This window comes from Varanus komodoensis, unplaced genomic scaffold, assembly GCF_004798865.1.
Source record: "Varanus komodoensis strain SLA01 unplaced genomic scaffold, ASM479886v1 scaffold11, whole genome shotgun sequence".
Classification (NCBI taxonomy): Eukaryota; Metazoa; Chordata; class Lepidosauria; order Squamata; family Varanidae; genus Varanus; species Varanus komodoensis.
This window is the reverse complement of record NW_025335317.1, coordinates 17460035-17486156: the sequence shown is the minus strand read 5'-3', so window position 1 is coordinate 17486156 and position 26122 is coordinate 17460035. Positions and strand designations below refer to the sequence as shown.

The window sequence follows — 26122 nt, the reverse complement described above, 5'->3', positions numbered from 1 at the left end:
TTCAACTTCTACTTATACATAAATAACTCATGACAGTTGGGCCTGAAGACCCAACTATAGTCTAAAGAAACAAATCTTTAAAGTAAGTCTTCTGTTACAAGGAGTTTAGATTTAGTCTTTTAAGTAAAAGACTTTCAATTCAAGAGAACATGATATTTTTCAACCTTCTGTTATGCTGATTTAGGACATTTACTGTATTACATCTAATGGCAAAATAGTAAAGGGACTTCTACAGTACAGGAAATATGTTACTGAATAATAAGCAATATTCATCTTACCATATGCATCATCATCTGGATAGCCAGATCTGAATACTGGGAAATATACGACTTGCACTATTGGAGAAAATAGAAACAGTATTTAGCTGTTGCAGTATTTACAAGCCTAAGTATATCACATTCCAACCAGATATATCATGTAAACCATTTTATTCTTTCCACCAAAAATATTCTGGTCTCTTTTACAATTTACATTTTGGATCTATACCCCTAATTACATTTTTACCCAACTCTTCTTCCAAGGAGCTCCAGGTGGCATACAGAGTTCTATCAGGGTTGTTGTGAGGCTGACTAAAGCTGACTGATGGCAACTGCTCAAAGATCACCCAGTGACATTTGTGACTTGGTAGGGATTTGAACATGGTCTCCCTGCTTCTACACTGACCATATAAGCCATCGCACCTGCCGAACGAATTACAACTTAAGTAGCATCATCTTAGTCACTGTGAGAAGACACATTTCACTCCAATTAGTACTGCAGAATGACAGAGCTGCCACAGAGACAAATCAGTGATTAAGCAGCATGAAAGCCAGCTACTTGCTTCTTACACACTAAGTTCTTTCTTCTGTAAAGGGGAGCATGTGTCTCTCAGACACAAATATCCTTGAAAGAGATGCTTCTTTCAAGAAAGTGAGTTTTACTTTATAGATCTTGCTTTACATCATCAGGCCTCGCTGTTAACCTTATTAGATTTTGTTCTCTGGATCAGGCATTCAACCTTGGTCAGTTCTGGAATCTTCTCATCAGGATCCTCTCTAATGGGTGGCATTATAATTCTATATTTTCATGCTAAATTGAATCCAAAGATTTAAAGATTGGTAAGATTTATCATTTTTAGCTTTTGAACAAGCAATGTATGCATGCCACCTGTATATGGAAACTTATTTGGATATTCAGTCTGTTTTTGTCAGTTTATGCCTAATTCTCAGAAAGCAAAATTTTCTATGCACACAAACATCATATGCATGCATGAGATGAATATATTCATATTTAGGCAGTTAACTAATTTTTGTTGCAGTTTCAGAATATATATATATAATGTTCTACTGACAAAATAATGATGATCAAATCCACTCAGTTACCATATCAGCAAAGACAGGTCCCAGAAGTTCACACTGTTTTATGGCATGGTCAATCAGAGAGCTCACAAATGTCGCATTATTCCTTACTGCTTCCTGAATATCAGTTACTAGCTGAATACAGTCTGTACAGACATTCCCACCATCCTGCAAGCAAACAAAAGGGTATTTAGTGTATCTTGATATGGAAACATCTTAGTGCCTGCCTCTACCCAAATACATATGCGTACATTCCAAAATGCCTTTATATAATTAATTCCAACAGAGATGATGGAAGACATCTTTCCTCAAAATATTCTCGAATCATCTCTGGTGAGGTCTTTGATGGAATCTATTCATAGCAAGCAGCTTACACACACCAAGTGAAATTCTGATACATATAATTTTTTCTTTTATACTATTGCATTAACCTCAACCTTGAAAAGGTTACACTACTGTTGTTCCAAAATACAGTAATAAATTCTGCTCATGCAGAGTTGAGTGCTATGTATGTAATAATCCCAGAAAGTAAATTCACATTGACAGCAAGACTTGTAATGCTTAGGAGAAAGCCTTATTACACAGCTACTTTGAAAGGCAGGTAGCTTACCTAGGCACACAAAGATATATATGTTTGATCTTAATTTACCTCACAAAATATTGTTTCACTACATTTTAATCTCATAGTCACACTCCAATCCAGTGTTCACTTCATTATGGTTCCAATATTGCCTCTTTCCTCAATAATTTCAGTTGCACTGAATTCTCTTTATGCTTTGTCACCCTTATTACGGCCAAAGTAGCTTGCTTTATTAATTTCTAGACTAGAAGACCCATGTAGCTTCTGCACCAATTTCAATTTCATGATGTAACAGAACATGTAATTATTGAAGACTTAGCCAACAGCATACCAATTTTTCTCGTACGTTAAAGCAGAACTAAAAACAAAACAGAAGACTAGAATACTGCATGATTTATATTGTATTTACAGCGGAATCCACTGACCACTTGATATCCTTAACCCCATGGAAGAAACTACACTGCAGTTCACACATTCTGAAAGAAGATGCCTGATCTTACATATCCAGGGTGGGCAACCTGATGCCCCCACATGTTTTTGACTACCATTTCCATAATCCCTGATCACTAGTCATGCTGGCTGGCATTGGAAGTTAAAAAAGACAACCAATCTAAATCATGTGTCAGGCACCAAGTTGCCTAGCCCCAAAATATGCCCTTATTGGTCGCCCTGTACGATGACCTGTGCAGGGAGAAGGACAGGGGGAGTGCATCCCTGTTGGTTCTCCTGGACCTCTCAGCGGCTTTCGATACCATCGACCATGGTATCCTTCTGGATAGGCTTGCGGGATTGGGGGTCGGAGGCACTGCTTTGCAGTGGTTCTGCTCCTATCTCAATGGCCGGTCTCAGAAGGTGGTGCTGGGGGACTATGGCTCTGCACCATGGCAGTTATGCCATGGAGTACCGCAGGGGTCCATTTTGTCCCCTTTGCTGTTCAACATCTACATGAAACCTCTGGGAAAGGTCATCAGGAGGTGTGGGCTGCGGAACCATCAGTACGCTGATGATACCCAGCTCTACCTCTCGTTTTCCACCAATCCAGGTGAGGCAGTGGCTGTACTGAACCGGTGCTTGGCCGAGGTAATGGGCTGGATGAGGGCCAATAAACTGAAGCTCAATCCAGACAAGACGGAGGTCCTGTTGGTTGGCGGATCGGGCTTCGGGGAGGGTGAATTGAACCTAGTCCTGAATGGGGTTACACTCCCTCTTAGGGACAAGGTTCGCAGCTTGGGAGTGCTCCTCGACCCAGAGCTTTCACTGGAAGCTCAGGTGACAGCGGTAGCAAGGAGCGCTTTCTTTCAGCTTCGGCTGATCCATCAGCTGCACTCCTACCTGGAGTACGACTGCCTCACAACAGCGACACATGCGCTGGTGACTTCCCGTCTTGACTTCTGTAACGCGCTCTACGTGAGGCTACCCTTGAAGACGGTCCGGATACTTCAATTGGTTCAAAACAGAGCTACCAGGCTGCTGACGGGGACTGGGCGTTATGTTCACATGACTCCAGTTCTCCGTCAGCTTCACTGGCTTCCCATTGAAGTCCGGGCCCAATTCAAGGTGTTGGTGATGACCTATAAAGCCCTAAACGGCTTGGGTCCTGGTTACCTGAAGGAGCGCTTACATCCATATATGCCCAGCCACCCCCTGAGATCGGCGGGAGAGGCCCTTCTCCGGGAACCCTCCGTGAAAGAAATTAGGAGGGTGGTTACTCGGAGGAGGGCTTTCTCTGCGGTGGCGCCTAAGTTATGGAATGTGCTCCCCAGAGAGGTCCGGCTGGCGCCGTCGTTATTTGTTTTTCGGCGCCAGGCGAAGACCTTTTTATTTAAGCGGCATTTTAAATGTTAATATTATTGAATTTTATCTGGCCAGAGCGGCTTATTTTATATTGTAGGTTTGTATTTTATTCTAATGTTTACATTTTTAATTTATGATTATAATTATTTAATTTATTGTTGTAAGCCGCCCTGAGGCTTCAGCGAATGGGGCGGCATAAAAATGTTTTAATAAATAAATAAATAAATAAATAAATAAAACCCTACTGTACCTTGACATTCTTTGGCTCACACATTTTTTGTTTTGTTTTGTTTTGTTTTTGTTTTAGAAGCTAAGTAGCTATTATCCTAGAGTCTCAGAAATACCTCAGCATCCTGGACCCTCATTCCCCAAAATAATCTACCTGGCTTTGATAGTATATATTTATCCAATTAAATACATTTTTTCATCTTTTATTACCCATATCAGTTGTGGATTTTTTACTTAATATACAAGTAGGAGTCTTCCACTACTCTGGAATGGTAAAGAAATCCCATCAAAGAGAGGGAAAGGTTGAAGACATCAGTAAGCAAGGTTGGGAATGCTAGCTACTCAGAAACAAGTGAAGGATAATGAAGAATATTGAAGCATCAGTTCCTAGTGCTCTACTATTCTCCTGCCGGGAAATGATGATGGAAGACTTGAACAGAAGTAACAAAGCACTAGACACTCTGGCAAGCCAGAGCAGGGGATGCAAATGGATAGGTTGCACAGGTGAGTGAAAGGACACAGTGCATTGTCAACAGCAAGAAAGAGCACCTGGAGGAAAAGGGGAGGAGGAGAGAAGAGTAGCATCACAGGAGGAGGGCAGCCATGGGTGAATGAAAAGCTGGCAGGCTGTTGCTAGAAATGTGGTGGGAGAAGGTTAACAGTACAGCAGGAAAAGGGCATGCGGATGAGCAAGGGGAAGTTTTCATCAGACCAGTACCAGCATTCCTGAGAGCAACCAAGATTAATACATGTCCAAACATGAGCAGATCAATGATAAACAGGCTGCTTATCTACTAAGCCTTGCCGGCAGCTGCCTTCATGGCATGGAAAGGCAGACTCCAGGGTTACATGCTGGGAGTGGAAGAAAAGGGAGGAAAGGAATAACTGAGTGCAGCATGGCTTGTTATCTAGCAGACCACCAGTGGCTTAACTATGGGAAAAAACACTCTGCTGCAAGTTAACTACATAATGGGCATCATACCATGCAAACTGGTCTTCTGTTGCTTCTGACTGGGTAAGGCAATTAACTAACAACCAGTTTCAGCAGTTTACATATAAAGTAAAAAAATCTTGCTATTCTTCTGTATTTAACCAATGTTTTCAGCAGTGTTTTGACAAAATGAGCTTATTTTTATATAACTGAACCAACTCTCAAGTATAGACAGTTCTACAGGAAAACAAAACACCTTCATGTACAAGGTAGTTAAGATACTACGTTCTCACCTGTGATTTTTGCTGGGGTTTGTCCTGGGGGTAAAGGAGAAGTGGCACATTAGCTATGAAGGGAGATGCCACTTCAGAGAAGTCTAATTCAGGAATCTTGTTTGACTGAAGTTGTTTCTGCAATTTTATTTCTGCCAGATGCTTCTGAAGAGACTGGCAGAGTGTGAGTGCACTGCATACGACTTCAGGGTTGTCCTAAATGTCAAGAGAGAAGAACAGACATTTTTCTCCACCAACTTTATACATATCAGGTTCTGCTCTGGCTCTTAGGGTACTTTGCTGGTTCTTGCTAAGTTTTTTTAATGAAAAGATCTGAATTCTGAACTTGATAGCTGCACAACCTTAACCTGTTCTTCGCAGGTAAACTGCAGTCACTCCATTCTCTTAGTTCTTGCTATAACAGATTTTTTTGTTCCTTCTGGAAAAAATGTCAAGCTAACTAAACAAGCTGTGCAAACCAACTTAGCTTGTCAAATTCATTTTAGTTGAAAAATCTGTTTTTTCTTAATGCAGTGGTACCTTGGCTCACGAACTTAATCCATTCCAAGACTCTGGTCATGACCCAAATTGGTCGTGAGCCAAGTCAAATTTCCCCCATAAGGTTCAATGTAAATAAGGTTAATCCATTCTGTAATGATTTTTTTAAATCACAAAAATTTGAAGCAGGCGTGCTCGGGGGGACACGGGCACAATTGCCACCCAATGCGGAGTTCATGACCCGAGGCAAAATTTTTCAGAAATTTCTGTTCACGACTCCCCAATTTGGTCATGAACTGAGGTGCATTCGTGAGCCAAGGTACCACTGTATAGACTTGCTTCAATTTGATTAGTCTACTTACAAGCTCCTCCTTGATCATATCCAGAATGTCTGGCAAGTAAGCATCCACCATCTGTTTGCATTCAGCTACTAGGCCTTGGTCCTGAAGAAACTCACAGGCCTTAGTCATGTAAGCATATATTTCTTCCTATGACAGAAAATAGGGACGTTAGCATAGTCAAGTTAAGGAAGAAACAAATTTACCCATTCATGTTAAGGAAGAAACCTTTAATGATCCCAAATCATGATACAGCCCCATCATAGTGAGTATACAGTTAATGTTCCTTAAAACCAGCATTAAACACATCCCAAGGACAAGCAACCCTTGCAACCTGCAGTTCTCTGTGCTGTGGTGCAACACAAGTAAAACCTCCCTGCAACCAAATACCCTAAAACAGTCTTTTCCCACCTGCAAGACTGCAGTATTTGGACTTACAAAGATCAATCAATACTAAGAGACACTTGGGGCAGGGGGGAAAGAGGTGTCTTTATAGTTGGTCTATATCAAAAGACAGAGAGGCTCACATGTTTTTCTGATCATAAATGTCCCAGGGACAATTTTCAAGGCAGTCTCTCTTAACCTGTAAGTCCTAACATTTCAAACCACTAGACATGCTGACTGAGGCCGATGGAACTTGAAGTTCAAAAAATCTGCAAAGCAATAAGTTGGGGGAGGGGGTGATCTAACACGCCCCCAATTTCAACAGGGCTATTTTCATTTGTGGAAAGTATTTTACATACTCATGGTAAATTTTGCTTAAAAATGCACATCATGAAGTAATAAACTGCAGGTCAGCTGGCTGATCTCCAAGATCATAAATACTGTATGCTTTTCATAAAAAGGACCATTCTTACCTCAGTGGCATTGTCCTTCAGGAACTTCCCAGCCACAGTTACAACTTCTTTACACAAGTCACAAGGAATGCTTTTCTGAAGAAAAAGAAAATACAGCCTCAATCAATAAAAAAGGCCCATGTATATTTACTGCCTAATACTACACCAGTTTTGTTCCTCCCCTAAAAAGAATGAACTGCAGAAAGCTATGTGCTGTCTTATACAGTAGAGAACTGAGATAAAATTATATTCCAAATTCCCAATATGCAAAAAGAAACAGAGCCAGTGTCACCAGTAAAGTTCATTCTGGTATACAAGACAGACCTTCCTAAACTTACTCCACCTGTCACTTTTTTTCATGTAGAGTGAAAACCTTCCCCTTATTGCATGGATAGCAGACAACAATGTAACAATAAGTAATTCTATAACTTTATAAATCTTCTAGGAAAGATAAATGATTTTAAAAGATAGTTTGATTCAATGCAAGGGTAAGGTTCAAATGCAAACATCTTTTAAAACTGATATAACCTCTACATGCACACCTGATTTTCTACAAAAAAGAGTGAACCACAAGAAAGTATCTGATGAACTCAGTATCACAACAGGACACACTAACCTAGTACAAATGTAACAATTTAAAGTTTAACCATTCCCCAAAAACCATTATTATTAGACCAAGAACAAAACCACATGCTTTGCTCTTGCACAACTAGTTTTAGTGCTTCTGTTATGATTTATTGTACTATAAATCATAGTAATATACCAGATTCCTGGGAAAAAACAAAGCAACTTTATACAGGGTTCTGAACATAAAACCATAATCAAAAATATAATAAAATTTTAAGAACACCAAAAACTATAACAATGATTTTAAAGCCCAGATAAAAAGTCACAAGTCTACAAGAAGTGCATTCTAAGGAAACAAGAGCAAAGACAGCTCTTCCTGGCATGTCTGAAAGTAAGAGCACCTTTAAAAGGTCTCTGCTGTTCAATTCAACCAAACAGCTCCATATCACAATAAATAGTCCTTCAGATGGCTGGACTCTGAGCTGTTTAGTGCTTCAAGCTAACTATAGGGTAAGCGTAAGCAAGGGTACACTCTAGTTTTAGATTGTTAGGTCTACTTTTTTCTTGCTGTTGTTTGCCAGGGTCTCAAGATCCATCACCCACAATGAGTTACAAACTGGCAGCAGGGGAATTGAAACACATCACAACACACTTCCTCTTCATTTCTCTTTCACACTCCTTTTCCATTTTTGTGGGAGGAGGGAGAAAGCTTTGTTACGAGAAAGAGACAGCACTGCTTCTCTCCAAGCATATTAGCCACCCTCCACTGGTCTCCTCCTTCCCTCTCCCCCTCTCCTTGCATCAAGGAGACTTCGGTGGCAAGTGAGATAGGGTTAATTTCGGAGCCTGAATTGGCTGCTGTTGGCTACAATAGATGTTCTGCCTGCCCCACACTAGCTGCAGCTGTCCCAGTATACTCTTTGCCATCATAGCCTGGATGATCTGAGGACAGAGTAGATCCAAGAACCATAGCTCCATTACATCCGAATAAGGAGGCTGTTGTTTAATCTACCTTACAAAGTGGAATCTACCTAGGGTTTCATATCCTGGTTTGTAAACAGAGATTGTCAAACTTCCCAGTTCAGACAAAACAGGAAAAGTTCTAACAGATCCAAAATCCGTTCTAGTATGGACAGAATGAATGAGAGAGCATTTAAAGTATTCTTCTTGAAATATAATTGTGCACAAGGACAACCAGTTCTTGCTTTTAATCCTTTTTGTGAGTGTTTAGCTTAAACTATTATGTTTGATGTCTCTGCATGTGTATAGTGTGCCAGAGCTGCATAAAGCAAATATAATGCTACAGTATAAAAGACCTCTAACTACAGAAGCAACATTTTGAATCTGCTTCTAGATAGCGTGAAGTATTTATACTTCATAAATGAAACAACGAAACTACAGTGTCTATTTAGTATGCTTGCTTTGTTCAGGAACTATACATTACAAAGAAATAAATTTACTACAAAAACAGATACTACTTGCATCTGTTCAACTTACCACTGTAGGTTTGTTCCAGACAGTTTGCCGGCAATGTTTAACTGCTTTGCAGTGAGATGCAGTTTGCAAGTTCTGGCACCATACCTCAGGACCTTTTGTGCAATCTTTCTGCAGTAGGACGGGACTTGCCAAAGCTCCTAGGAAGGAAAGAAAATTCAAATGTTTGAAACAGTCACGCTTTCATTCTGCCTAGCATCTTCAGAGCAGGGGTCAACACAGCAGTACCCACCAAGACGCTTCCATATTTTTTTCTGATTTTCCTACCTGTTTATTGCATGCTGCACCCATAGCCACAAGGCTCTCTGGGCGACTTACATTACATCCAACCAATAAAAAATACCATATGAACAATAAATAAAAATAAATTATGATAAAAAGAAAAATAAACATTCACTTAATAAAACCATATGATCAAATTGAAACAATAATTTAAATAAAATTGTCTGGTGGCTAAAATTCTAACATGGCCATATGAGCAATAAAAACCAGTATAACAAACCATTCTAATACCAACCCACTTACTTACCAAACTATTTGCAAAAAAGAAATATTTTTAATTGGGATCTGAATGAAAAAAGAGAAGTTGTGTGGTAGATCTCAATTGGAAGCATGTTTCACAACAGGGGCACTATTGCAGAAAAGGCCCTTCTCATAGCCATCTCCACCACCACCACCACCAGCATCACCACTTGCAGTAAGAGTATTGCAGGGAGAATTTCGTAGAAAGGCCTCAGATTAAGACCTCAATGACTAGGCTGGTATGTATGGAGACAGGCATTCCTTCAAATACAAAGCCCCTCGAAATTCCTATCTTGAATAGGAAGTGAAAAATTTAGGAGCCTGAATTGCACACTTAGATATACAAGTAGGTCTCCATTACTGCAGTTATTCAATTCCATGAAGTGGTCTCATTATTCACATTTGCACTAGTCAAAGTTATTAGTCTATGTAATAAGGTAATTACTTCCAACTGAACATAAATGATTTTAAAAATTTAACTTGTTATATGTTTAGTAATGAAATGTTACAGTAAAGCATACAAATATACTTTTAATTTAAATTTACTGTTAACAATATCACAGAATACTTAATAGAGAACATCACTGAACTAGTGGTCTGTGCAGTACAATATAACAGTGATGTAGTTTTTGCATGGCCCAGCAAACTGTCAACTACAAATTGATTTAATTAAGATACAAATACTTTACCCTAACCCTTAAGGGCACACTTCTTGTCTGTGCAACAGACCATCAAGGATAAATCCAGCCCCCTTTGTCTCTGCTGGAATCACTCAGTTTTGCTGACACCTCCTTATATATGATTCACAAGCTATGCACACATGAAATGGCAGTAGATAAGGCTTTTTCCTATATTTATTTTCTTAGTCCTAACCCTACACTATAATTATTTGCATGTCTGAGTTTTCCCAAATGTGACCTGCTCCATTTCTGCTCAATAATGTCGATGTTTATATTTTAACTACATAACAAAATCGGTTTCTATTTGCATTTTTATTTCTATTTTCCCAAACATAAGATACACTTAGGTATCTCAGGATGCAGTAGCTTGCAATCGCTGCTAATTTCCAAGGTTGCTGTACTAGTGGCTTGGTTCTGTCTTCACTCCTCTGGCTTGTTCGGCTCAATTCTATCACCCCATAAGCACAGAATAACAACCCTGTTCAGCCTGTCTGTTGTACATGCACAGTCGAAGAATTGAATGCCCAAAGCTTCCTACAAGCACGAACCTGTATTTGGTCATTTTTATCAGATGGAAACTGAGATTAACAACTGCATAATCTGCATTACTGAAAGAGAAGGGCTTTTGCTAAGGCTAAAGACACCCTCTACAGGTTAAACGTGGCAATTTTATTCAAGCGTGTGAAACAGCAATGTAACCTACATACTGTAGTGTGTTCTTGTTGCATGTTATGGCAAAGAATCCCATCATGTCCCATCCATATCAGTGGATAGATAATGTGTAAGTGCATCCTGTCTTCTAGAAAGTTGTCCTGCCCACCTCATCCTCCCAGCCCTCCTCACTCCCATAAACATCGTGTCCTAGGGTCCCCATCCAATGTCCTGCCCAGCACACCACACTACTAAAGAACATACATATTTATTGAAAACTACACCCCAAAATGCAGATCATGCCACAGATGAGAGCAGGAAAATATACAGAGATAAAGCATGGGCCAACCCCGGAAGATAACTTCGTATGAATACCCCATGAAGTTACAATAAACTGTAACTACAAACACATGTTAAAAGGGAACAGTGCTTATAAAAGAAAAGCTTTAATAGACATATTATTGTTGCAGCTTTCCTATGGGTTAAGCTCATAATCATAAGCAACCTGGTGTGGCATGGCTTTTCGTTTAATGCACAATCACTGAGTTCTCATTTTTGCATTACCTTTGTATGCAGGTTCTAGTCTTAATCTCAAGTCTCACAGAATTGAGACAGTGGAGGATAGAAATAAAGAACTAGATCTTTGCCATAATAGTGGAAAGGTTTCTCCTTAAGGGCATTCTGAACTTTAGGATAGTTGGTTTACATGTTACACTGTAAGCCTAACAGTAGAATACAGGGCCAGGAGCTCCTATATCCGACACATAACAGCTAATCTAAACTGAACAATGGGGCTGGACATAAGCCTAACCAATGATCAACAAATGCTTCATATATTTGTTTAAAATATACAGCATGCATATTTTTCTACAAAGCTGGTTGCAGGTTTCAAGTAATTCCTTTTGCCCCATATAGCCAAGGGTAATTGTGGTGATGCTGAAAGCTGAATGCTTACTGGAAAGCTGGCAAATTGGCATGAGAGGGCCTCAATTCCCACAAAGCCTGGAGCCTTAACTATCAGGAGGAGGCATAGCGCAATAACATTCAGTCTATTCCCTGTATGATCTTTATTATTGCTTTAAGTGTTTGACTGTTGTTCAATAATATGGGGCCGAAAATTTCCATTCCTTAAATATATTAGTACCCATGATTGGATGCCAACTGTAAAGGAAGCTTGCCAGTTTGAGTGGCTGGCAATATATCATGCTAAATTCTTTAGTTTATTGAAATGTATTACTGTGTCAGTTTTCAGTGCCCTTGTTGCTTTGCACAATTGTACAGCTCACTGTGGCTTATTTTAAACATTTGTGTGCCGCCTATTGTTCCACAGCACCCCCCAGCAGCTCACAATCATAAGATAAAAACCATAATAAAAAAACTAATTACAACAATTAAAAATAGAATAGTAATAAAATACAGATAGAAATACAAAACGAAGGTTGAGTGGCATCAATTATTAAAATATTTTTTTAAAATACTGGTAGGTTGTGACAAAAGGAAGCAGCCAATTTGAATATTCAAGCCCCAGCTGTGGCATCTGAATCTGGATACTGTGGATTATGCAAAGGCTGAATAATGTTCATATAACCCAAGCACAGACCATGTGAGGATTGTTCCATAGCCCACTATGTAACAAACTATGCCTTGAATCTTCAAAATCCATCCAGCACACACTAACATTGGACAAATAAGCCATGCTGGCCTGTTCTGAATGTGTGAATGGGGTTAGTGTAAGGGAAATACATGCTATTATCTTTAAATTTTTATTACAGGTATTCCAGTAAGATTTCCTATGTAAGCTTTAAATCTCATTCGGTGTGGTTTAATTTTTTTCCTTCAAATAGTTCAGATAAAATATTGAGGTTTTTTAAAACATGGAAGTACCTTTTGAAGAGGTCTCTATTTAAGTAAATGATGAAAAATAAACATGCTTAGTTACTTCACTATCTAGAGCACCAGAAGATGTCCAATGCAACATCTGAATTGCTATTCAAAAAAAGCAATTCATTGAATCACTAACTAACCCATGGTCTGCTGCCTGCTGTCCCCAGACAAGATAAACTGTCTCCACTTTGGACAACTCAGCAATTGCCCAAACCCAAGCCTTATTACAATGCTTACACAGTTCAATCATCTCCCTCATCAAAGTATGGCCAAAATAAGTTAATTGCTCCTTTTACTGAACTCCAGTACTTTTCATTATGCTTAAGTACAGTCAAATAAGCCCTTGAGTCCTTTGAAGTGGCATTTTAAGACAACAGTTAATCATCAGGTCAACCAAGTAGTGGCAATGATACCGAGGCTGTAAGAACAAGAAGAGAACGGTGTTAGTTGTGGGGACTCCGTGTTGCATGGGATGGAAACACATGTTTGTCAGGAAGATCTGGACTCATCAGGTGTGCTGTCTCCCTGGAGGACAGATTAGTGATATAACCGAAAGACTGCCAAGGCTCATACAGCCCACTGACGTACATCCCTTCATTCTTACACATGTGGGAACAAATGACACTGACAAGCAGAGCTCTGAAGAAGACACATTAGACTTTGAAGCTTCAGGAAGGAAAGTCAAGAACTTTGGGGTTCGGTTACTTTTCTTGACAATCTTTCCAGTTCTTGGAAGAGAAAGAAACAGGGAAATAAAAATATTCCAAGTGAACGTCTGGCTGTGAAGGTGGCCCAACATAAGAGAATTGGATTCTGGGACACTTCTTGGAAGTGGGAAAAAACTGTCCTCAGAAACTTTGGCCACAGCATGAAGTAATTTATCAGGAGGACTTTAAATTAGATCCTATAAGGAAGGAAGAACATAACAGAGATTTATGCACCACAACAGAGAAAGCAGCTCTAACAGTGCCCAGTAATAGTCTTCCAAAAAATGTAAGTAGAAAGCTAGAGTATAAAACACATGGTATTTGATGATTATACACTAATGCCTGGAATATGGTGAAGAAACAGCATGAACTTAAACTCTTGGTGGAATGACTCCCATGACTAGAATTCAACAACTGAAGGCTATAACTTGTTCAAGAAGAACAAAAGAAAGGAAAAGGGAGGCAGAGTCACACTATATGTTAAAGATACATGTCTCAGCACAGAAATACAGGAAGATGAGTTTAGCAGTCCCATTGAGAACATATGGATTAATATAAATGGACCAAGGAATAAGATGAACATGGTGGACAGAGTCGATTACCAATCATCCAGCCAAGGAGAAAACAAGGATGAAGTCTTTGAAAAATTGCCAGGCCTTCAAGACAGCATGATATCATTGTTACAGGGGACTTCAATTTCCCCCAATATCAGTTGGGAGACAATTTCTGCCAGACCAATACAAAGCAGAAGAAATAAGAGGGACGGCTATCATTGACTTGTTATTACCCAGCAGGGGAAGACCCAGTGACAAAGTGACAGTTACTGGAACTCTGGGGGAAAGTGATCATGCCATACTTGAATTCTTGATTCTAAAGGAAACAAAAGCCAAATGTAGCAAAATGTGTACCCTGGTTTTTAGGAAAGCCAATTTTAATATACTCAGAACAATGAAAAGCAAAGTCCCATGGTAAGCAAGTTCAAGATTAGTGGGAATTTTTTTAAAAGGACATTGGAAAGACACAATTACAAGCAATTTCAACAAGGAAAACGGTAAAAGTCAACAGAAGCCCATGCGTTTTCATACAAAGCTTAGAGATTATCTGAAAACAAAAAGGACTTGTACAGGAACTGAAAGGAAGGCTAGGCTACAAAGGAAGAATACAGACAGGTAGCAAGGAATGGCATCAGGAAGGAACTGAAGCTAGCAAGAGATGCTAAAAGCAAGGAAATCCTTCTTCAGACATGTCCGAAGTAAAAAACAGAGAAAAGAAATGGGGGTTCCATTACTCAATGTGCATTAAAAAAATAACAAATAACAAAAGGCAGAAGTGCTCAATTCCTACTTTGGCTGAGTCTTCTCCCACAAGAGCAGCAAAGACCTTCCCGACAAAGGGGACATACAAGCTGAAGGAGTGGGATAGCAGCTCAAAGTTGATAGCCAAACAAATGGTCAAGGTTCATCTAATTGGGTTGAAAGAGTTCAAATCTCCAGGGTCCAATGAACTCAACCTAGAGTCAAAAAGGAGGTAGCAGAACTCTCAGAACCGCTATTATAGTTGAGAAATCATGGAGGAGAGAGGAAATGCCAGATGACTGCAGAAGGGCTAATGTCGTCCCACATCTTCAAGAAAGGGAAAAAATAAGTACCTAGGAACTACAGGCAAGTCAGTCCGACATCAATTCCTGGGAAAGTTCTAGAACAGATTATAAAGCAGTCAGTCTGGAAACACCTTGAGAGCAATGCAAGAACAAATCCTGTCAGACTAATCTGATTTCATATTTTAATTGGGCAACCTCCCTGAGGGACTGTGGAAAGCTGAGGACATTATCTACCTTGACTTCAGCAGCTTTTGACAAAGTGCCCCATGATACCCTGATTAGCAAACTGGCTAAAAGTGGGCTAGATGGAACAATGATCACCTGGATCCACAGTTGGCTACAGAACCGGACTCGGAGTGCTTATCAATGGCATCTTCTCAGACTGGGGAGAGGTAACCAGTAGGGCCCAGTGTTCTTCAACATTTGTAGTAATGGTTTATAGTAATAAGTGCAGGGAATGATTATCAAATTTGCAGAGTGAAATAGCTAATACTCTGGAAGACAGTAATAAGATTCAAAGTGATCTGGGTAAGTTGGAGCACTGGGCTGAAAACAGCAGAATGAAATTCTTTTGGAACAAATACCAAGTTCTGCATGTAAGAAAAAGAAACCAAATGCATCGTTATAGGATGGGGACTACTTGGGATTGTTGTAGATCACAAGCTGAATATGAGTCAGCAATGTGATGCGGTTGCAAAAAAGAGCAAATGCTATTTCAGACTGCATTAAAGGTATCACTTCCAAATCATGTGAAGTACTAGTTCCTTTTTACACAGCACTGTTTAAGCCTCCTCTGGAGTACTGTGTCTTGTTCTGGGCACCACAGTTTAAGATGCAGACAAGTTGAAAAGGGTTCAGAGGAGGGTGACAAGGATGAACCAGGACTAGAAACAAGGCCCTATGAGAAGAGACTGAAAGAAGTGGGCATGTTTAGCTTTGAGAAAGGAAAGACTGAGGGTAGATATGATAGCACTCTGCAAATACTTGAAAGGCTGTCACAAAGAGGAAGGGTACTCTCTTCTTGATCATCCCAGAGGCCAGGACACAGTATAACAGTCTCAGGTTACAGGAAGCCAGACTCTGGCTAGATATTAGGAAAGATTTCCTGACTGTTAAAGCAGTACCATAATGGAACCAATGATCTAGGAAGCTTGTGGGCTCTCCCACACTAGAGGCATTCAAGATACAAATCGACAGCTATCTGAGAGGGATGTTTAACTTGGGAGTCCTGCACCTGATGGCCCTCTGGCCCCTTCCAACTCTACTGTTCTATGATTCCGTGATTTGATAGTGCCCTACATACTGGAACCAGATCAGGTAGATCAACTGCAAATCGGTAGTGGATTTAGCACAGTGTTGTCCTTGCAGAGCTGAAGCAGGTGGAGTAGCCCCAGTTTGGCCTGAAGATGGGTCTCACACTGCACTTATTAAGCTGTAAGAAGACAAGTTCAAAGGTGAGACAGGTTCTTACATCTGCTGGCTTCCCAGAATTCAGAAGTTTTAAACTGAACTCTACCAGTTTATGCTCAGAGCAGCTATTCTGTGGTTTTTTACAGACTCTTTACTTCTGCTACGTTTACTCATCAGCTTGTCAGAGTTTCTGCCTGCTATCACTTCTGATCACTGCAGCCTACAATTCCAGAAAGGATGTAATTATCCTATAATAATTCTGTAAATACAGTACTTTAGCAAATCATTACAGAGGACTCAAAACAGCACGGTTATTTAAGCCGCAAGTAGCTCTAGTGTATGGCTATGCTGAACTCTCACTTGACAAGCCATATTTTCAGAATAGCCACCTGGCAGACACTCAGGTGGGCTGTTTTGATCATAAAGCACCCAAACTACAGAGAGAGAAACCATTAAGGTACTTTCCCTTCAACTTCAGTTCCCTACAGTGCCAAGAACAATAATTTGTTTTTGTAGATAGCATGGATCTGCTTACTGATTCTTATTTTTAAGTATGTCTGTCCAGCACAAGTAACTTTAATATGAGACACACAAGGAATCACAGTTACACATATCCTGATTTGCTGCTTATCTTCTATATTTTAAAATTTGTATTGCTTACTATAAAAGTATAAGAACTGCATTTTTAAGTGAGCAAACCTTCAGAGCTTGATTCAACTAAAGTTGCATCATGGTTCAACCACAGTGTAATTATTGTAATTTCTAAGAACCAAGACCATAAATTTGCTTATATTATCCACCCACAGGTTCCTGCAGTGCTTTGAGGAATTAACAACTTCTTGCTCAAAAGAAATGTATTTTCTAAATATGCTCATCACAAATGTCAAAAAAAAAAAACTTAAGGATACCAATTTAACTCTTCTAAAATTTATTAACCTAATGATAAAAATGCTGAGAGTACTGGAACACTTGCCACAAATTCTTTGGAAACCCTGTGATAGTGTTTTCCAAGTTTGTTCCTCACCAGGAGAAGGAATTATTAAACTAAAGGCTAATCTGTAGGAACCTAACAAATAACTGTAGGTATTGATCAAATGCTGGGAAACAGAACTTCTCAGACCAGTCAGGTTCTTCAATACCTGCATATGAAATCAGAAGAACTGAGGCTCAAAACACTTTTTATCCCAGACCCATTTGCCCAACTTTACAAACTAAGTTAACATTCAGGGTGTGTTTGAACAATCACACTGCTTTAAACACTTAGCATTTAACTGCATCCTAACAGGGTTGGTGATTTTGTTCTTGCACAGATGGGAACAACACACAGTTAGCCATTTTCAGGCTTTCCATATGCCAGAACTAGCCCACACTGAAAATATGTTTATCCCTTAATAGCTCCTGAGTTTTGTTTTTGGTTTGTTTTTTTTTTACAATGCTGTGCTATACATTCTAGATGCTGTTTGGGCATTTTGGTTTAAACAGCTTTATTTCTCTGCTTCTGACACCACATATACTGCAGCTGTCACTCCCTCTAAGAAACCTTTTCTGCACGGTGACTCTTGCTCCGTTTGCACTGCAAAACTGAAATATGGAGAACTGTAGCACGCATACATATTAGAGGAAAGATTAACGCGATAATTAATTTTGGACTCTTTCAGTCTTATGTACACAGAATGCATATGAGTTAAGTCCAAAGGAAGCATAATATTCCTAAATGACATTTATGGGAGCGACAACCACTGTTGACAGACTGAAACACCCATGAACAGAAGCAGTGCACCTCTCAACGTCCAAGGCTGGGCAGAGACATGGAAGAGAGGATCACCAGCTTCCTGCATTTGCCCTGCAATCTTCCAACTATATTGAGATAGTCATTGCTAATGTACAGAACCACAGACTTAATCCAGCATGAGAGCTTTTACTTTTAAGCATGGAGTGAGTCACAACTGCTAGAAACCTTGACCATCAGGTCTAACCTCCTGCTCAATGCAGGACTCAGGTCTCCCATCCAGATTCTAACCAGGTCTGATCCTGCTTAGCCTCCAAGATTAGACAAGATCAGGCACTTCGGGCTATACAGAAGCTTGTGGAAAGAGTTAAAGGTGTCAGCTTCCTTTGATTAACGGGGTGGCAGCACGATTGCGACGCGTTTGTTTACACGGCCGCAAACAGATACTTATGGCGGGCGTTTTTTCCTCCTTCAAAGCATGCAACAAGTTAAGAGGAGAGCCCACTCACTACTGTAGATGGGAAAAGAGGGGAACTAAGAGGAAAACGTCGCTTCCGCAGCCAGTGGAAGAAACCCCAATTAAGGTTAAATGCCGCTGAAATTGTAATCCCCGACTCCTCTCTCTCAGCTTGTGAGTTTGCCCGAGAGAAACCCAGCCCATGGTTCTTTCGTGCTTTCTGAGGTAGAAAAAAAGTCTCGGTCTTTGCCCCTTGGGGCTACTTAGCCGAGCCCTGAAACTGTTTCCTCCCTTCAGCTGCACCACCTGAGCCCAAGGGAAGGAGAAAGGTAACTGAAGAGGGCGCGGCCTCACTTTCTTACCCGCCACAAGCGAGCAAAGGAGAACAAGGAACCTGAAATGCCTCATCACGCCTCGTCTTTTCTCTCAGGCTCTGCCGTCTGCAATGCGGGAGCATCAGCTGACCGGCAGCCTATATAACAAGGCCGGCCGAGGCAGGAACGACTGCGCGTGCGCGCGGGTGAGCCGTCAGGCGCCGAAAGCCCGGCCCTTCTAAAGCGCGGTTATTGCGCAAGCTCAGTGGAACTAAGTGAAGGAGAAACCGCATTTTTTCTTTGGGGATGTCGCTTGCACGCATGCGTCCCGATGCTCCTCTTTCTCCCTTCTTCTCCAGCACCACCCGCTCGGTCAGCTGACAGTGACTCACCTCAAGCCCCAGACTGGGGAGGGGAGAAAAGAAAGAGGTTGTGTCATGGGGCGGAGTAGGCTGAAAGAATAGTAAAGCGAAGTCATGAGGGAGGGGTGCTCGCCGCTCGATCCCGTGCCTGTTTACTCAGAAGGAGTTGAGTAATTCTATGCAATGCGGTCTCTTTAGGCTCATAATGGAGAACAAAATTAATTATAAGGAAAGGTGGACCCTGGGTAAAAATCCCAAGCCCGTATTGTCTTCATTAGGATGACAATTAGGATTGCCGCCTCCTGCTTATGTGTAAGCTTTTGAGATCTCCAGATCTCGTCACCAGATCAGATGATGTAAAAAGCAGGTGAGGAGTAAGAGAGGTCTTGGGGGAAAAAAAAAGCTGACTTGATAGTAAAATCACATGCTCAGAGTCCCAAGACTGGATACAGAAGCGGAGAAGAGCCTGTAGGCCTTTACCTTAGATTCTACTGCTCATGTGGTGGTTACAGGAAGGACCAATTCAGTTGCATGCAGACCATCCCTGTGTGTTTACTCAGGAGTATATGGATTTGCTTTGTATTAACATGCAGCTGTATAGTGAGATCCTAGGAAGTAACACTTTTGCACTCCCATAGTGCTTTTTGTTGGCGGAGGGGGGCGGGGTTATATTCCTAATCATACTTTTTTACAAGTCACTTGCAGGATATTCAGTGTGCATAGAACTGTAGTATGAACCTGAGAAAAAGACCACCCTAATTTGGGATAATCCACCTCTTTTAAGGATTTGAGTTCCCCATCTACCCACTGCTATGGGAGTAGATTTTACCCTGATCTCTGTGAATCTTCAATCAAGAATGGTCAAGTCATAGGTCAGATGTTTGGCCCTTAAGTCAGTGGGCAAGTAATTTTGACCTATTCCCATTGGTCCTGCCTAGCATAACCAATGATAAGGGAATGGTGGAAGTTATAGATCCAGAACAATCTAAAGTTGCTTACCCATGATTTAAACCTTTTTGCCATTGATGTGTCAGGATAAAATGAGCAAAAGCTTTGCCATAATATGGCTGCTAAAAGCCTGGCATTGTAAGAGTAGCTTTAGACTTAACATTTTACAAGTCTTGCTCCCCCCACCAAAAGGGCTTCCTGGGGGGGGGGGGGGGTTAGACATGCTAATATCTGCCTTTCTTGAAAGTTCTTCTCTTTGTGTTGTCTTTTTTTTTTAAGAATTTTTATTAAAATTTTTAAACTAATACTAAAAACATCAGTCATCACATACATTGGACATACTGGGTCAGCCCCCTACTACACATCTTTTAACATTCTATGATCATATTCAAATCTATTTATAATAACTTGAAAACATCTTTAAATCTAAGCCAAATCCCGTTTCTCCAGCCAATAATAATAAAAAGGTTCCAAGTTTGATTGAAGTCAATATCTTCTTTCTCCTTCAGTAATAAAATCAGTCCGTCCATTTCTTGCAAAGTCCCGTTTCTCTAACCAATATTAAAGCAAAAAATCTCCAAGTTTAATAAAAGTCAATATCTTCTTTCTTCTTCAATGGTAAATTTAATCTAACTATTTCTACACAATTCAAGATCTTTTCATTTTTCTAGTATTAAGCAAATGGACTCCTCCCTACAATAGTTACAAGTAAAATCAGATACAACATCCATTTAACATCTTTAGAAACATCTTGACTAATCTGTTTCGTGACAACTAGTACCTATAATACCTTTTAAACAAGCTTTCTTTAAACTGAGTTACTAATGTTTCATCTAACTTAAGCATCACTTAATCAGATACAATTAACTCCTTATAAAAGCCCAACTCTTTACAATTTTTAACATATCTCGCTTGCATCTACCCCTTATTTCACCAACAAGAAAAATCAACTCCCTGTTCTTATATTTCTTTGTTCAATTTAGATCATGTCTTATACTCCCTTCAGAATTCAATGTATTTAAATACAAAGAAGTTTCCATAGGTAAAAAAGAAGAAAGAAAAACCATCTTAGTACAGCTTTTCCTACACCAACTCTCTTTGTGTTGTCTTAATCCCATCCAACCCTTTTGTTTTATTCTAATATACCTCTAGTATATTTACATGTGATCCCCCACCTGATCTTCAACCGCTCCTCCAAAATGTGTAACTCATACAGACTCCATCTTTGGGGACTGCCTACATACCTCATGTCTGAATAATGTTCTTTTGTAAATGTTCTTTTGATTGTACACCTCCAGTAGACTCTCAAAGGGTGGTTTTCCCCCCACTTTTGACAGTTGCATTAGAATAGCTTCTTTTTGCTAACAGTGCTTTTGTTAGATTGTGAGTGATGGGTCACATGCAGAAAGAAAACTGAGAAATGTATGTGTCAGGGGTAGTTTCTTTCTTAGGCAAGTTGAGAAGCGGAGAAGTTTTTAGTTTCTAAACAGTTTTTAGTTTCTAAACTGCTGTACTGCTAAATAATATGGATACTTGGCTATGATCCTAAAACCTAGGGGAAGGAGAAACTTGATGCATCTATTAACTCAAAGTTCCTTTTGTCTGTTATCTCTCTAGGCTGGGATTAGCCAAATATTTCTGTGCAAGGAGGCGCAGAGGCATGACATTTTTAGTACATCTACAGGCAGAATTGATTATACACATAGCTTCCGCCTTCCCTCTCCAAACCTTTCAGATAAAACTGCACAATCATTCAGGGATTCCATCCAGTCTATGTCTGACCCAACCACCTACCAGCCTTGCTTGGAAACATTCAAGGGTTTTCACTATCCATCGCAAACACACAGCTCTGATTTTTGTCTTGGGCTGGGATCTGAGGAAGAGCTAGGAGAAAATGTCTGATTGGAAACCTGGAAGATGAAAGGCAGCTAGTTGGATCCAAACTGCTCCAGAATGATACAACTTGTTTCTCTTTGTTCCTGGAAATTAATTTTGTGTCTACTGGATCTGAAGTAGAATTTATTGTACTGTATTTATTTATTTAAAATATTTGTATGCTGCCCAATTGTGCCATAGCACCTCCACTGTATTGTGTGGCCGTACCTTCTGTCCAATCACTTATTCGACCATAGTCTTTCTTAAGGGAATTGTGCGATGATTATCCAGAATAGCTTTGTCAGTGCCAGTCTAAGACACTTTGCTGCCTGAATATGACAAGATGACATTCCTCTTGCATTCCAGGGACAAATGCCGACTAGCCTAGTAGTTGAATTTTGCTTCAACATTGGTAGTAGGAGACTATCACTGGGTTAGTTTAGGGAGTGCTGGCCATATGGCACCCCACAGCTCTGTCTTCTAGCACTTCTCCCGGCCCCCACCGGCCTGAAATTGCTGCTTCACTCTCCCTTGTATAGCGCTGGACCTGACTTTGTTGATGTTTCTCCTGTGGAAATATTGGTGATCTCTCTCGAGTGCTTTCAGGGAGAGAAGCTTCTCTGAAGGGGATGCACACACTGTTAGGGAAACGGGTGTGAGATGGAGACGCAAAGGGAAATGTGAGAGGGAAGGCTGAATGTATCTTAGTTTGCAGAATGCCTTTCTCATAGCAGATCTGCTGCTAGTAGGAGTACAGAAGTGGCTTGCATCTGCCCTACTTACGTATTTGTAAAAAAATAGCATATTATAAGGAATACTGCCATTTTCAAGGGGTCAGTGCTCCAGAGCAAACCAAAACGCACGTCAAGCTGCACCAGGAACGTCTCACTACTCAGGGAACTGTTTGAATCTTTTAAACCACCCAGAGAGCTTTAGCTTTTGTTGTAAGCCATTCCGAGACATCAGTGGTGGATGAGTTATAAAAGCTTTAAATAAATATCAGGCAGTATAGAAATGTCATAAATGAACTAGCATATTATATTTAGATAACAAAGTGGAATAGGGAAATGCAAGAGCAGGAAGGGTGATTAATAGGTTTCTGGAGGCTGCAGGAGTGATGAACGCATCATTTCCCTGTGCTGCAGGGCTTCCTAGCTCTGGCTTCTGCCCCAGTTGTATTGAGGAACAGAAACTAAGCCTGCAGGGTACTAATGCATAAATTGTCTGTTTCATAATCGTATCAGAGCTGAGGCCTTCACCTGCATTAGCAGCAAGTGAAAAGTACTGTGGGTAGATTTCCTGAGCACTTTTTTTTTAGCAAAAACCCAACACTAATACTGAGGGACGTTTGGATTTTATAGATAGTATTGGTGTGGTAAGAATGCCTCTTCTTTCTTTTAAAAAAAAATCCAACATAGTACACAATGGTGGATCCTTCCTTACTCTTTCATTTTGATCTGACCATTTTGAAGAGCTGCAAATATTAGTGCCAGCATGATAGGCTGAGCCCCTTGAGTTGTTTTGAAGAAAGCTAGTCTGTAGCCCTTTGCAACTAAAGAGAAGAGGCAAAATGTGCAGCTTGCTATTCTTCCCATTCCTTTTGCCCTCACCCTCCAGTGTTTGTAGCCAATGAATATAGCCCTGTTTAACACATCCATCATCCATCACCTGGCTGTGTTGATCCTTCTGGAAATGTTAATTAAGCCTTTTTAGATCTTCAAAGATAGGAAGTAATTTCAGCCTTGTTAAAAAAAAAGAAGAATGAAAAAACAAAATCCAGAAATTTAGCATTGCTGAATTCTTGAGGCAGCATGTTTTCCACAAAAGACAGGTAGTAGCAAGGACAGGAGGTCATGACTTTACCTAACTCAGGTTTTGGTAATCCTTTGTTTCCTTGATAAACAGTTTTAATACCTAACAATGAGTGCAGATAAAGTCCATCTCTGCAGTTAGTCCTGATAAACATCAGCAGACTTCTCCAATGAGTGTGTCATGGGGGGATGGGGGAATTTGTCAGAAAGTTTCACTTCTGTTCAATTTGGGTTTTTAAACTCTCTCTTTCATTATACATATACAAATATATAGTGGCTTTGGCGGATAACAGGTGGTTGCCGTTTGAACTGAAGACAGCTTCCTTCTGCTTTGCATGGAGAGTAAACTATTATTATCACATTAGATTTATAGGCTACTTTTCTTCCTATTGCAAGGGGCAGGAGGTAGCTTTTAAGTTTATCCTCTTCTCCTTTTTATCCTAATTGCAGCAACCCTGTAAGGTAGGCTAGGCTGAAAGTCAGCGACTAGCCCAAAGTCGTGGCTGAGTGGGGATTAAAACCCAGTTCCCCTTTCTAGCACAATAAGCACCACACAGGTACAGATTTTGCTGAAGCATTTTATTGACATTTGAGAGCTGCTGGCTGCATGCACTGGATGCCTGGTTTAAGACATGACCTGGCTGCGTTGGGCCATGTTCACACAATGCTAAACAGTGCTGTGAATTCCCAAGCGGCATGGTATCTGGCCTCTTCTGTTTTCACACCTCGCATGCTATCTGCTCGCATGAGTACTTTCCAGATGCCCCCATCTTTCCAAATGGTGACATCTATCCCATCAGCCTTGCAGCTAGAAAACAATCCCAGTGTACACTGCTGCTGCTTGCCCCTTCCGCCTCTCCCCAGTTGGCCCACAAACTCTCCTTAATGTGCTCTCAGCTGCTCTCCCCCCCCCCCGCCCCCAACCGGCAGCTCCACAGAGCCATGTCCACTCATTAGAGTAGGTGGGTGGGTCTGGCAGAGCAGCTCCCACACTCCGTGCCCTCGCAGAAACACCCCGTCTCCCCTCTCTCATTGCAGCTGCATGGGCCCTGGAGCACAGACGGCTCTCCAGACGTTCCTGATGGTGCCTGCTGGGCATTTGCCCAGGAAACTCCTCCAGCAGGTTGCCAGGAGAGGGGGGCTTGTGCGGAGTCCCCTGGATTGTTGGGGACAGGGTGGGAGGCAGAGTGGGAGATGCCAGATCCTGTGGGAAATGGACCCAGCCACCTCAGATGGGGAAAAATCAAGCCAGCAAGATTTATTAAGAATAGGGTGACAGCAAAGCGATCGACAAATTTTTATTTTTTATTTAAACATATATATATATATATATGCTGCCTGTTTAGCCCATGGCATCTCTAGGCGGCTAACAACAGACAATTAAAATACTGTATAAAAGAATAAAGCAATAGCATAAATTAATATAAAACCAGATAAAATTACATTAAAAACAATACAAATGGAGGGTTAGGTAGGGACAAATAAATATTAAAATGCCTTTTAAAGAGGTAGAAGTGTGCTATGCACAATTAGGCATAGAAATGTGTTATGCACTATTAGAACAAAGTTCTTGTAATTGTCCTCATCACATGACAGCCCTCCCTTACGAGGCTGGGAATTTTCCTCCCTTGTTTCATACCTTATCTAAGGACGTCCCTTTCAAAGTGCAGCTCAAGCACTCCTCCTTGGCCTGGTTCTTTCTTGTTCTCTTATCTAGCTGCAGTTCTCCTAGGGCTGCATACACACAAGTATTCTCTTTATCTTTCTATGTCTCGGAGTGGAGGAGGCGCCCATCTTCTCCAAGAGAGCATGGGCTCCCTGGAACACTTACCCTGGCGGAGATGTGCTGCCAGGGGGCCTCCTTGTGAGCAGGACAGGCACCTGGAAGGAGACGGGGGCTTCCCTGTATTGCACAAGGGCGGCACACTTACCAAGCCAGAGCGCCACACACAGTTGTCCCTGCAGTCAATGCTGCTGGAGGCATTCCCTGCTGGGCGCCCTCTCCAACGCCCAGCCAACCTGCTGCCACAATTCCCTACTGCCAGAGAGATCCTGTTGTGGCAGCAGGAAACTGGAGACCATGCACTAGCAAGGAAGAAAGGAAATGTGGGGGCACACAGTCAGCACCCTGCCGCTAGCAGAAAATGGAGGCTGGGGTATCTGCTGTAGCTGTTCCTGGCGTAAATGGGGAAGCTGTGCAAAAACATTGCAGCTGGGGTCATACAAAATTACACGCAATGGTGAAGTGCAGAAACCATTGAACAGACTGTTGGTTCTCAGTGGGGAGTCACAGTAAC

General features: G+C 40.9%; 1 protein-coding gene across 5 annotated transcripts in view; it reads right to left on the bottom strand.

Annotated features, from left to right (window-relative positions):
- Positions 1–26122, bottom strand: part of LOC123018417 (prosaposin) — a 131641-nt gene that overhangs the window by 12207 nt on the left and 93312 nt on the right. For 3 of the 5 annotated variants that reach the window (XM_044420489.1, XM_044420490.1, XM_044420491.1), the window contains exons 1-7: positions 18878–19003; positions 8879–9015; positions 6836–6910; positions 6003–6128; positions 5164–5358; positions 1362–1505; positions 279–335 (exon numbers count right to left, since the gene is read on the bottom strand). In XM_044420489.1, the coding sequence (XP_044276424.1) occupies positions 279–335; positions 1362–1505; positions 5164–5358; positions 6003–6128; positions 6836–6910; positions 8879–9015; positions 18878–18923 (780 nt within the window). In that variant the 5' untranslated portion in view covers positions 18924–19003. Of the gene's footprint in view, positions 1–278; positions 336–1361; positions 1506–5163; positions 5359–6002; positions 6129–6835; positions 6911–8878; positions 9016–18877; positions 19004–26122 lie in introns of those variants that run through there. The other 2 variants (XM_044420492.1, XM_044420493.1) reach the window with 1 other exon arrangement.